The following is a 13224-nucleotide window of genomic DNA, read 5'->3' on the forward strand; positions in this document are numbered from 1 at the left end:
GGGCTTTCTAATCTTGTAATTAAAATTCTTCCTAAGTCAACTTCCCCCCAAACCAAACTAAATTACTTCCTTTGTCACTTTTCTATGATTACATATTCTATTTTGGGCACATTATTTTTATAGTTACATTTTAAAACCATCCTTAATGCTTCCTACTTACTCGATCTTATATTATCTACTTTCGATACAATTATTCCCATTTGCCAAAATATTTACACATTCTCAGAAACTATTTTCATTTTTTAAAAGCTTAAAACTATCTTCAAAACAAATATTTCATTTACCGGGATATTCACCTACTCCAAAATACAAGTATTTTTGTTATACATACTCCCCAAAACCTTTTTTTTAAAAAATACTCACGGTAAAACCACATTTAATTGTAAAAAGGTGACAACGAGTAGTGAAATTGTCTTAAAATGGCAAATTGATCGGCATTTCAAAGGGATAACAATTACACATGGCCAAATGCATAACCAAAGGCATTCTAGTAATTTGGCACAAAACTTTACATAGCATGCCCATTAATTTAGAGTGGTATCATTAGGTAGTTAAATAATACCCCTGTGTGTATTTAGTGGCACTATATATGCTTGTAGTAGTATTAAATACATTTTCATTAGTACTTAAATAAAATTCCAATGATATTTTATAAGTTTCAAGTGATACAATTAGATTGTTGTCCTCATCAGGTGGTTAGATAATAAAATTGTATATTCATCGGTAATATACATGCTTTGTAGTGGTATTAAATAAACTCTCAACAATACTTAAATAAAATTCCAATTTTATTTTAAAAGGTTCAAGTTGTAACAGTCAAAGTATGGTCCCATCATTAAATCTCTATATTCACGTGATGGTGGGGTCCAAATATTTATTTTTTTCCTTTTTTCATGCACTTTTATAAAAGAATCCACAAATGAGATCGTCCATGCACTTTAATTACAACACATATTTTAATAATGTTACGTATTAACCAAAGCTCGAGGAAGTAGTAATGCAATATTGTTATGCGTTTACAAATGCATAACAAACACTACTAAAATATTAAAAATCACACAGAAGAGAGAGGAAAGGAAGAGAGAGATAAGTAAATGGGATTACTTTAATTGTACCACTAAAAGCTTGTATAATATTATTCATTATTTAATGATACTATATATGCACATAATTAGAATCACTGAATGCATAGATAGTGCTACTACATACATATATAATACCACTAAATATTCAATGGTATTATTTGATCACTCAATAGTACAACTCTAAATTTAGTGTATATATATACATTTACGTGTAATACGCCATTTCCCTCGTTATACAATTTTTGATGCATAACAATACTCCCTATAAAAGCCCTGATATTAGCCCATACATAACTAACCTGCACTATTACTTCCTTGTCAAGAGTGTCAAGACTCAAAAATGAAACCAATACTAAGGATGGCAACAGGTCAGACTCGGAGCAGATTATGCGAAATCCGACTCCGACCCTACTGGAAGTCGGAGGCTTAATCTGACTCCGACGTCCAACATCTGGCTCCAACTCCGATTTCTATATCCGACCTCTGACTTCGATCCGACCCGGCTCCAATTTTATTTTATTTTTCGTTATTCAATATTCTTTGAGAAATTGGGCTATTTGGGCCTTTATATCCCACACCCAATGCCACCATGACCCACACAAAAGTCCACTATCAATTGGAGTCGGAGTCGGACATTTCTCGGATTCAGATTTTTTTTTCTCGGATTTTTTGTAGGATCCAACTCCGACTCGGTGTCAGATTATTTTAACAGAGTCGAACTTGGATAACTTTTTTCTCGAATTCGGAGCGGATTTTTTTTACCTCGGATCGGGACGAAGAAGGGTCAGATCCGGGCCGGATTGCCATCCTTACCCAATACGATAGCCATAAGCCCAACATGTCATGTGAAGCAAAAGAGAAACGGAGAATCGGCCCATTTAATTCTCGACTCTTCAAACTAGAACCGCATCTCCTATCCATCAGATCCAAAAACCAACGGCCACGATCAACCCAACCAATCAATTCAACTTATTGGTCCACGTAACAAATCCTTACAACCTCATTGGTCCACGTCATTTCATATGACGCTTTGTTCGTTTCAAATTCCTTCTTCAATCAAACTCCATTCCCACTAAAAAAAGAAAAAAACATCAAACTCCCACACAAACTCTCCCAAATTTTCTGATTGGCTAACAACACCATCCTCGCATTCCTATTGGTCCACGTCATCACTTCTGACACGTCCCAACTTCACTCTCTCTCTCCTCCTCTTCACTCTATAAATACCCTTTCTCTCTCCTTTCTGAGAGAACAGAACTTCTGTGAAGAGTAGAAACACAAAGCACTACCTGAAGAAAGGAGAAGAAGAAGAAGAAGCGTCGGAAAAACTAAACTACGTCGTTTTATATCACAGGCGAAGATAATGGCGGGAGCGTGGAATTCACGCGCATCGTCGATTGCATTCGGCATCATCTTATTCGGTGAGCTTACTTTCTCCAGTTCTTTGTAGTTTTTTTTGATGTAATTGAGTTTTAGGAAGTTGAGATTTGAACTGCATTTGAATTTGAATGATGTTGATTTGTTTGTTGAATGTTGTTTTTTGTTTATGATTTCAGATCGTTTTGAATTAAGGAGTGAGAGTGAGAGTGTGATAGTGATTGATCGCATTATTGTTTGATTTGCGGCATTAAAAGCAGATCTGATGTGTTAGTTTTCAGTAATTAGTTATCATGAAACAGTGATTTTGCGATCTCACTGAAAAATAAGTGTATGAGCTTGAATCTGTAAGTTTCAACGAGAAGTTTGGTTGGATCTAAAATTTTTCGACGCAATTTGGAATGATATATGTATGTAATGTGAAGATCAAACGTAAGGTAGCTGATAATGTTTATGTTTGTAATTGATCTGTGTTTTGATTAGTTTGATGAGTGAATCTGTGCAGTTTTAGTTCGTGATTGATTGAAGATATTAGGAATTAAGTATTGATTTTGGTGTTGTTTTCATGAATTATAAAATTCAGTATTAGCTGATTGATTATCATAATCAGTTTAGTATTGTTTCATGTATTGTTTATTTACATAGTAGTATAATTTATTGATTTGACAATCAGACGTTAACAATCCGATTAATCGAAGATAATGTTGATGAAACTATTTAATTCGAATAAATGCAATGCAAATATGAAATATGCAATCTCCGTATATGATAAACTTCACAAGTGATATTTGAGAGGATATTAGTGCACAATTAGTGCTAAAATTCAATTAAATCAAGTTTGCAATAATGTACAAAGTATGTTTTTTAAGGAAGCTACAGGGTGCATGTTTATTTACTTTAACATATAAAGTGTTACACAGTAAATGTTCCCAAATGCAATTGATTTAACATAAATTTCTTTTGCTTTTGAAATGAAATTCAGGTAGTTTATTTGCTTTCGTTAGTGCGAAAGATGAAGCTCCTAAGCTCGGTACAGTTATTGGAATTGATCTTGGTACCACCTACTCATGTGTTGGTGTGTACAAAGATGGTAAGGTTGAAATTATAGCAAATGATCAAGGTAACCGTATCACTCCATCATGGGTGGCCTTCACCAATGACGAGAGGTTGATCGGAGAGGCTGCCAAGAATCAGGCAGCTGCTAACGCCGAGAGGACTATTTTTGATGTCAAGAGGCTTATTGGAAGAAAGTTAGTTTCTCACTCTTCTGTTTCACTATTATATGCAGCTATCCAAATTTTGTGCTTATCTGATGATATTTTGTTTGACAGATTCGAGGACAAGGAGGTCCAAAGGGACATGAAGCTTGTGCCTTACAAGATTGTGAACAAGGAAGGAAAGCCTTACATCCAAGTTAAGGTTCAAGAAGGCGAGACCAAGGTTTTCAGCCCTGAGGAAATCAGTGCTATGATTCTTACTAAGATGAAGGAGACAGCTGAAACTTTCCTTGGAAAGAAAATCAAGGATGCTGTTGTCACTGTTCCTGGTTAGATCTCGAGACCATAATCTATTGAATAACAATATTACCGTTAAGACTTTGTTGTTTTACAAATTTGAGTGATTACTTATATATCTGTTTTGGAATATGTTGCAGCATACTTTAACGATGCCCAGAGGCAAGCTACCAAGGATGCAGGAGTCATCGCTGGTTTGAACGTTGCTAGGATTATTAATGAGCCTACTGCGGCAGCCATTGCTTATGGATTGGACAAGAGGGGTGGTGAGAAGAACATCCTTGTCTTTGACCTTGGTGGTGGGACGTTCGATGTCAGTGTTTTGACCATCGACAATGGTGTTTTTGAAGTTCTTGCAACTAACGGAGACACTCACTTGGGAGGTAAGATTGCCTCTCAGAATCATGACTGTTGACATATATTTGTTTATTGCTTGTGATATGAGCTTATTAATCACTTAGATGAACTTTTGAAATTGACATGCTTTGGTTTTTGTTCTATAGGTGAGGACTTTGACCAGAGACTCATGGAGTATTTCATCAAGTTGATCAAGAAGAAGCACAACAAGGACATAAGCAAGGACAACAGGTCTCTTGGAAAATTGAGAAGAGAGTGTGAACGTGCCAAGAGAGCTTTGAGTAGCCAGCACCAAGTCCGTGTTGAAATTGAGTCTCTCTTTGATGGTGTTGATTTCTCTGAGCCACTCACCAGGGCTCGTTTTGAGGAGTTGAACAATGATCTTTTCAGGAAGACCATGGGACCCGTCAAGAAGGCCATGGATGACGCTGGTTTGGAAAAGAACCAGATTGATGAGATCGTTCTTGTTGGTGGAAGTACCAGGATTCCCAAGGTCCAACAGCTGTTGAAGGAATTCTTCAACGGAAAGGAGCCCAGCAAGGGAGTTAACCCTGATGAGGCTGTCGCTTTTGGTGCTGCTGTTCAGGGAAGCATTCTCAGTGGAGAGGGTGGTGAAGAGACCAAAGGTACTTCAATTCTTATTCCTCTATACTAAGTTTGAATATGTAACTTGCAGTGGAAGTAGTTTTTTGAACATCTGACTAAAGTTGAGTTTTGGTTCTTTCACAGAAATCCTTCTGTTGGATGTTGCACCTCTTACCCTTGGTATTGAGACCGTCGGTGGAGTTATGACCAAATTGATTCCAAGGAACACCGTTATCCCAACCAAAAAGTCTCAGGTTTTCACCACTTACCAGGACCAGCAAACTACTGTCACCATTCAGGTATTTACATGTTCATCATTGATAACCTCGAGTTCTTCAATTGAAAATTGTGTTCTAACATGACATTTATTGCTATAATAACAGGTATTTGAAGGTGAAAGGAGTCTCACCAAGGACTGCAGACTTCTGGGGAAATTTGATCTTACCGGAATCGCACCAGCTCCAAGGTTTGTTAGAATGCCAAAATAATCTGTCCTTCCTTTTTGAACTATTTTATGTCTGGTTTGCTAATATCTAAATTTTGATATGAAACAGGGGAACCCCACAAATTGAAGTCACCTTTGAGGTGGATGCCAACGGTATCCTAAATGTGAAGGCAGAAGACAAAGCCTCAGGAAAATCCGAGAAGATCACAATCACAAACGACAAGGGTCGTCTCAGCCAAGAAGAAATCGAGAGAATGGTTAGGGAAGCTGAGGAGTTCGCTGAGGAAGACAAGAAGGTGAAGGAGAGAATTGACGCCCGTAACAGCTTAGAGACTTATGTCTACAACATGAAGAACCAAGTCAGCGACGCCGACAAGCTTGCTGACAAGTTAGAGGCTGATGAGAAGGAGAAGATTGAGGCCGCTGTTAAGGAGGCCCTTGAGTGGTTGGATGACAACCAGAGTGGCGAGAAGGAAGACTACGAAGAGAAACTCAAGGAAGTCGAGGCTGTCTGCAACCCAATCATCACCGCTGTTTACCAGAGATCTGGTGGGCCATCAGGTGAAAGCGCTGATTCAGAAGATGCTGAGGATGGGCATGATGAGCTATAAGTGGATCACTGATTCAATTGTTCGGTGTATTAGGTTTAGACTAATGGTCTCCTTTTGGGAGCTTTTGGAAGAAAAAAGACGCAGTAGAATGTTTACGGGAGTTAGAAGAAAACTGGGATGGGAAACTCGTTTGGATTTTCGGTTTTCCTCTTTCCCTTCACCAAGTTCAATTTTTGAGGGACAATGTATAGGATATTTCAACTGTTTTATCAGCTGAAACATTAGTATTTTATTTTATTTTTACTTAAGAATTTATAATTGCTTCTGTTTTTGACTCGTCTTCTATATCCTCTTTTCAAAAGAGATTAATATTTATATGTGAGTTCAATTAGGAGGTAAACACGCGTAGTTGTGCCCTATTTTCTTCAACAAGTGACCTTCGACTTTTTCCTTCACACCACCTATCTGCTATCATTCTAACATGTTAAAGAATAGGATTCTAAGCACAAAGCATTGAACTGAGGTAGTACTCCGTTGTTACCAATTCCTCTCGTGCATTCTACTCGTATAATAATTGTGTAATTCTAATTTCCCCATTCACTTGATTCAAGGAATAGCAGCTGGAAACTCTAATGATAACCCTTCATCACTGACATTTCCAAGAATCCTATATGCAACATAAATATCCAATTTCAAATAGGAATGTATTTCATAAAGTTTCTTTTTTATCTACTTCTTAAAGCGACTATTACGGACATGAGTCCTTGATCAACCAGTTCCACAGATGATAGGGACAATGACAACGAATAAAAGTAAATAGATGAAAGTAGTTAGGCCCCATTTGGTTTAATGTAAAACATTTTCAATGGTAAATTAGTTTTCATAGAAAACATATTTTCAAAGAAAAACACAATTGCAAATTAATTTCCTTTGTTTGGTTGCATACAAGAAAAATAAAAAATTAGAGTGGAAATGTAAGGATGAATGAGAGGGAAGTAAAAAAAAGAGGTGAGGAGAGAAGAAAATGTGGTTTCCCTTGTTTTTGGAAAGAAAATGTTTTCCATCATTAAACATGGAATTTTCCACCTTGAAAAATTGTTTTCCACTCCTTAACAAACCAAACAAAGGAAAATGAGAAAAAAAATGGAAAATTCATTTTCCATGAAAACCTTTTACATCAAACCAAACAGGGCCTTAATCTCAAATTTAGAAATGAAGAAAAAAAGAAGCTAAAAGTACAAATTTAATAAGTTGAGTAATTGAGATACCCTTATTTTGATATACAAGTATTGAATTACTACTAGAACATAGGTACTATATAATTCATATTCATTGAATAAATTGAAAGGATGGATTCCACTTAAGTTGGAATGCCAGAAACGAAGGACTCGAGTTTAATGACAATAACTTGTGTCCATGATGGTGGGTTGGTGGATGTAACTGTGTACATGGTTTAGACGGATTCAAGTTCATTATTCAGAATGCTAACATCTCCTAGCAGCACAAGGAATGCCAAATTACTTACAACAGATTATAGACATTTAAATTTGCGAATGCAAAGTTTAATCTTCTTCAGATATTGCAGACAAAGAATAATTTTACCACTTGAAACGGCATACAATATTAACCTATATCAACACATCTTCAAGACAAAACAGGAACATGATTGATAATACGAAGCATGTACAAATCCACATGGAAGTTCCTAACCGAATTAATTAGCAGTAGTGGGAGTGCAGGACAACCAAAAAAACCCATTACTCAACCACTTTATCAGTTTCTCGCATCCAAGGCCAATTCTTCTCACAGAGCTCATTTGGGGATGCACTGTCATTATCTTTTATGTCAACATCAGCATTATGCTTCACAAGGTATTCTGCAATAGCTTCTCTATCACAAACAACAGCATAATGCAATGCGGTTTGTCCTTCATTGTCCTGCAATAGCAATTAATAGTTATAGTAAGATTAATGTAACCAGTAGCTGATCAGATATCAAGATACTGGATCCCAAACAGACAAAAACAGGATGAAGCAAATGGAACAATATTTGGAACATTACCTTAGCATTCACATCTGCATCCTTGCTATAGAGCAAGTCTATGACAGGAAGATGACCACGATCAACTGCCCAATGCAACGGAGTCCGGCCTTCACTATCTGAAGAAAGGAATAATGTATAAGATGTTCTCACACAAATGACTAGAGGAAAATAGTCCTGCAATAAATCATGCCAGCTCTATTTACATATGCATTTGGCTCAAAATAATAAGTAAACTGGAATATATATTAACCACATTCGCCTATTTGATTGGGTTTACATTTTCCCACCACCTCCAAGGATAAGGAGTAATTTTTTTTTTTGATAAAATATAGTTACCTCGCTTTGAATAGTTTCCAATGTATCTACAAGTCTGGTCCAACTAAAACTTCCAATACAGACAACTTCATTCGCTCAAATTAAGAGTTAAAACAAATAAATATCTATCTTCTGCCAGACCTTATTAATATAGATCACTACAATATCATCATTCATAACAACTGCTTGTCAAATTTTTATAATTTTTTCCTAGACTCTGATCTAATCATCCAGATTTATAAAACCAATAGGTTCACATAAATCACATATAATTCTTGTGTGCACTTCTTCTGTGCAGAGACACGTGAATTTACATAAATCGTTCAGTAGTTGTTTTAAATTTAGTTTAAGATAACATTCATAGACTTAGAGCGCAAACCTTTTGAATTTGGTGAAATGCCGTTCTCGATGCATCTAAGCAAATTCTCTACATCACCTTCTCTAGCAAAGGCATGTATAGCATCCATTTTCCTAAAAAGAAATAACAGCATGAAATAACATAAGAAATAACCGACCAAGTTGCCCATTTCCCATATAAATACTCAAAAAATTACACACTGAATACCTTCAACACTAAAAAAAAAAGAATTTCCAGACCTAAGCATCGATGAAAAGACATAGCACCAAACATGTCCATGCATGAGAAAGGATGGGCCATTCAGTGACTGGAACAGCTTTTAATGTCAGATGTCTTAAATTCATACAATTTCATCCAGACAGCCTATGTTTAACGACAAACCAGGCAGACTCCAATAGACATTGAAAATGTACGAGAATTCAAGCATATTAGTAATGATGATCTTGTAAGATGGAAACCTAAAAATAATGAATTCTTAGCTTTACATTTCACAAGTATGTGAGACATTATGTATACAACTACGCCCTTGAACATGTCTTTCAGCCCAGCAAGTACTTAAACAATTTCATGACATAAACAGGACCAATGGTTGGACAGAAGGCATTGCAATTTTCCAGCAGAAGAATGATATAGATTTCAGATAAGATCTCACAGCACATTGAAAAGCATACTGACCAAACATAATCCGCACACACACCCCCCACCCCCACCCCCACAAAATTATCATAAACAAAAAATGCAATACTTGTATGTAAGTTTCATAGTTCTGGCAAACTTACATTTCAACTCCAGAATCCTCCTCATGAATGAAGCTGCTGAAAACTGGTCCCATAGGTCCTTTTGGATCTGAACTATGCTCCTCGGCATCTCCATTTTTGGTTTTCTGTCAACATGGTTGAAGGAAGAATAAAGGAACTTATAAATTGGAACCAAAAGTCATTAGCATTAGCATTAGCCAAACTAGGGGGTGTTGTCTGGGGAAGGGGGGGGGGGGGGTGCCTTCTAAAAGTATAATCTCACCTCTGCTCCACCACTTGCCCAAGAAGGAAATAACTCTGTCACAATATCAACATACTTCTGCATTGCATCCTCAGGAGGCATAGCACCCATTTTCTGCCACGCATTCCTATATTATATCCCAAAACAAATTATAGTTAGTTAGGAGAGTTTCTCATGATCATGGGGGGTCAGTTCTAGGTCATCATATTCTCCTAGTTTCATTATTCTTAGTTTAACTGCGATGGATGAGGTATGGACTCATGTCCACCAAGAGTTATACAGAGAAGATTGCTAAATTTGATATTTTGATCATCATACTGCAATGCCTTGATCCCCACCCCAACACACACAACAAACGCAAGAGAACAAGAAATGTATCTACTTTACTTTCAACTCCATTACTTTTTCACTAGCACAGCACAAACATAAAAATGTGTCTACTTCTTGAAAAACTCCCTTTCCCTATCTAGTATGCCTAATGTAAGAGGTTAGAGTGAGTGATCATAGCATCCACTTCTCCACACATTTATACAAGCAGCACGTCAACCACAGGGAGCCGTCCTACTCCACATAAGACCAACATTTTCAGAAATCAACAAAGTATGTAATGTACAAGGCTTCCATGAATGATTGTGGCATCAACTTCACCAGAACAAAACAATATAGAACACATCAAGGCAACATCTTTAAGATAGAAAAAGACATCCCTCACTTCAGCTATTGTTTAAAATGCTTAATTGATCTTAATCAAAAGGTCCACAAAGGCAACACCTAAATTTTTTTAACTCGGTAATGTTGCCTGAATCGACAATAAAATAATCCTCACACAAGCTACAAGAATATTTCTTAAAATTAAATAATGACATTAACGTACTAGCCGTATCAATTATTGGTCTTAATCAAAATAGGATATCCTCTTCATCAGAATTTCGATACTAAACCAAAGTTTCTTATCACAATCCAAAATCAATCTCCGTCACCAACTATTTAAATAAAGACCCCGTTTAGTTCAACTCCAACTATAGTAAATTCCTATCACAACAACACAAATCAAGCCTCCTACCACCCAATACTTCCTTTTAGTCACATCATAATCCAACAGCATACTATCTCCATCCAGAAACAATAATCACACAAACTATACTTAAATACCCAGAAAAACACTGTCCTAATTTATGATTTGATTTTCTCAAAACATGCCTCTAGTTATGTTTTCGATATGGTAAAGCGTAAGATCTAATCAACAATCACATCAGTTCTTGGTGAATTCATGCCATATAAGGGGTTAGTATGTCAATGTGACAATCACCAAATCACAGCCAAATCAAACCACCAAGAAACAAGAACATGAACATATAAACCACAAATAAAACACAACATTATTGACAGAAGTAACAATACCACTTGGCTCGAGCAGTCAACTTAAAAGCCGGTGGCGGCGGGGCGCTGCAGGGACCTTCAGTGGCAATCTTATACAAACCATAAAGCTGAAGCTGAGCATCATTTCCCACTTTCTGAGCCATAATCTTATCAGCAGCAGACGCCGCGACGAAGGCGGTAGCAGCACTAAAAGCCTCATCAAGCTCAGTACTCTCCACACCTTCCCAATCATCATCATCAGAATCAACATCATCCAAAAACGCATCACCAGCGGTCACACTCCCTTTCTCCGCCAATACCGACGCATTATCATCACTAACTCTCGACGCAATCTCACTCAATTCTCCCTCAGAAACCGTCGAATCAGGCTCCGATTGAACCGACGCTTTCCGAACATGGCGCGCATTCGACGGCGCAGGCGCCGCCGCAGCTACAGCATCAGCATCAGCATCAACGTCGGCGTCAGGTGCGCGAGAAATCGAGAGATTCTCATCACGAAATGCAGTAACAAACGAGATCAACTTCGCAAACAAGAAAGAGAAGATTAATCCAATGATTACCGATTGTAAGAGCTGCTGCCATTCGCCCCCCATTTTTCTGTAACCCTAACCCTAAACTTTAAACCCTAAGAAGCTCAAAAGTTGGGGAAAAATGGCGGTGATTGCGATTGAATCGAAATCGCAAAACCCTAATCTTGAACAAAATTTGATCGAATTCTTGATTAATTGATTGTTTAATCGGTGATCGAAGAAATAGAGAGAGAGAAAAGATTCGGAAGAAGAAAGAAGAGAGAGAAAGAAAGAAGAGGAGGTGTCAAAGAAGGAAGATAGAGAAAAGTGCAGAATTGAGATGAGGACGATGAGCTTGTACCACGTTTTTTAAATTTTAATAATTTGTCAAATGTGAAATGTAACAAATGTTGGATATTCTTTGTGTATATTTTGAGTCACGATTTTGTATTTTAATTAATTAATTGGTAACATAATCCAAGGAAAAGAAAACATTTTTATTTTTTTTCAATTTTCTCAAAAAAAGCCAAAAAAATATGAATGAAAGAGTCAAGACCTAATAATTTCTTTGTCCTTTGTACTTTTGTAGCTAGGATTAATTGGGGACTCATGATTGTCATGCAATCTTGCTTGCACAAACGTTGTTGATTTGGGTGTGAAATTTTGGGCATCATAGTAATGTTGCAATGAGTGATACCCGATATATGATTACTGCAAACATATTAACTTAAGAGGTAGAAGTCTAGATAAGATGTTAACTACACTTTACAGCGTTATCTATTAACATGAATGACTATATGGTATCGTGCGGTTGAAAGCTTTAAAGTTGAATATCATTGCTGATAGCTTATGCCATTACTATAAGTTGTTTTTTTTTTTTTAACGATTAGTTTTGTAGTGTTTTGTTTCTCTTTAAAATTATTGTTTTGAATGTGACTTTAAAATTTTAATCTACTAATAATTTTTTTTTTTTGTGGCATAAAGAAGTTGTCGAAGTGGTCGAACTCATCACGTTTACCAATACACAAAAATTCTTAAAAGTGCATGATAACCTAATAATACATAGAGATCATATCAAAATCGTGTATTCTTTTTATTTTGATAAATTCTCGAAGTACTTTTAAGAATACAAATTGTATGTCTTTATCAATTATTTTCATAATGGCATAATTCTTATCCCTTCCATGGCCAATTAATTTTTTTAAAAAGGACAAGATTCTCTAGCAAAGAGAGCTAGGCTAGCTTAGCCAATCAACCAAAATACAAAGGCAAAATAGATTGAAAGATATAGCATAAAAGTTGTAGTAATTAAAATTCCAAAGCTTAAAAGATAGAAATATTGTAAACAATCCCTTTGCATAACGTAGGTGGTGCCGTGGTGGTCCTAGCTTGTGAAGAATAGTTGGGATAAGATGAAATCAACTTTTAAATTTCACAACTTAGTCAAACTTTACTTGAAATATGCTAGCTAAGAGTTTTGAATCATTCAACAGAAATCTTATGTATAACACAATTTTATCATTCAAGCAAGTTACAATTACATAATCTAGTCAATTCTCAATATTTGCATATACAACAATTCCCCTAAAAGAAAGGAATAAGGTTCAAAATTTAGGTTATTTAAATTTCATCTTGAGTGAATTATTAAATTTGTAATGCTAATTATTAAATTTGTAATGCTACTCGTACCTCGTTCATATACTTCT

General features: G+C 36.3%; 2 protein-coding genes across 2 annotated transcripts; one reads left to right on the forward strand and one right to left on the reverse strand.

Annotated features, from left to right (window-relative positions):
- Positions 1-2173: 2173 nt before the first annotated feature.
- Positions 2174-6287, forward strand: LOC110738839 (luminal-binding protein). Its single transcript, XM_021919278.1, has 8 exons — positions 2174-2506; positions 3445-3712; positions 3794-4008; positions 4117-4359; positions 4480-4959; positions 5063-5217; positions 5302-5384; positions 5473-6287. The coding sequence occupies exons 1-8, from the start codon at positions 2449-2451 to the stop codon at positions 5972-5974; spliced, it is 2004 nt and encodes a 667-aa protein (XP_021774970.1). The 5' UTR covers positions 2174-2448; the 3' UTR covers positions 5975-6287.
- A 939-nt stretch (positions 6288-7226) lies between these two features.
- Positions 7227-11958, reverse strand: LOC110738841 (acyl-CoA-binding domain-containing protein 1-like). The gene is made up of 6 exons (XM_021919279.1): positions 11031-11958; positions 9651-9756; positions 9410-9513; positions 8652-8743; positions 7976-8073; positions 7227-7851 (listed from the first exon to the last, which is right to left on the reverse strand). The coding sequence occupies exons 1-6, from the start codon at positions 11600-11602 to the stop codon at positions 7672-7674; spliced, it is 1152 nt and encodes a 383-aa protein (XP_021774971.1). The 5' UTR covers positions 11603-11958; the 3' UTR covers positions 7227-7671.
- Between the last annotated feature and the right edge of the window lie 1266 nt (positions 11959-13224).

The sequence above is a fragment of the Chenopodium quinoa genome, unplaced genomic scaffold, assembly GCF_001683475.1.
Source record: "Chenopodium quinoa cultivar QQ74 unplaced genomic scaffold, ASM168347v1, whole genome shotgun sequence".
Lineage (NCBI taxonomy): Eukaryota > Viridiplantae > Streptophyta > Magnoliopsida > Caryophyllales > Amaranthaceae > Chenopodium > Chenopodium quinoa.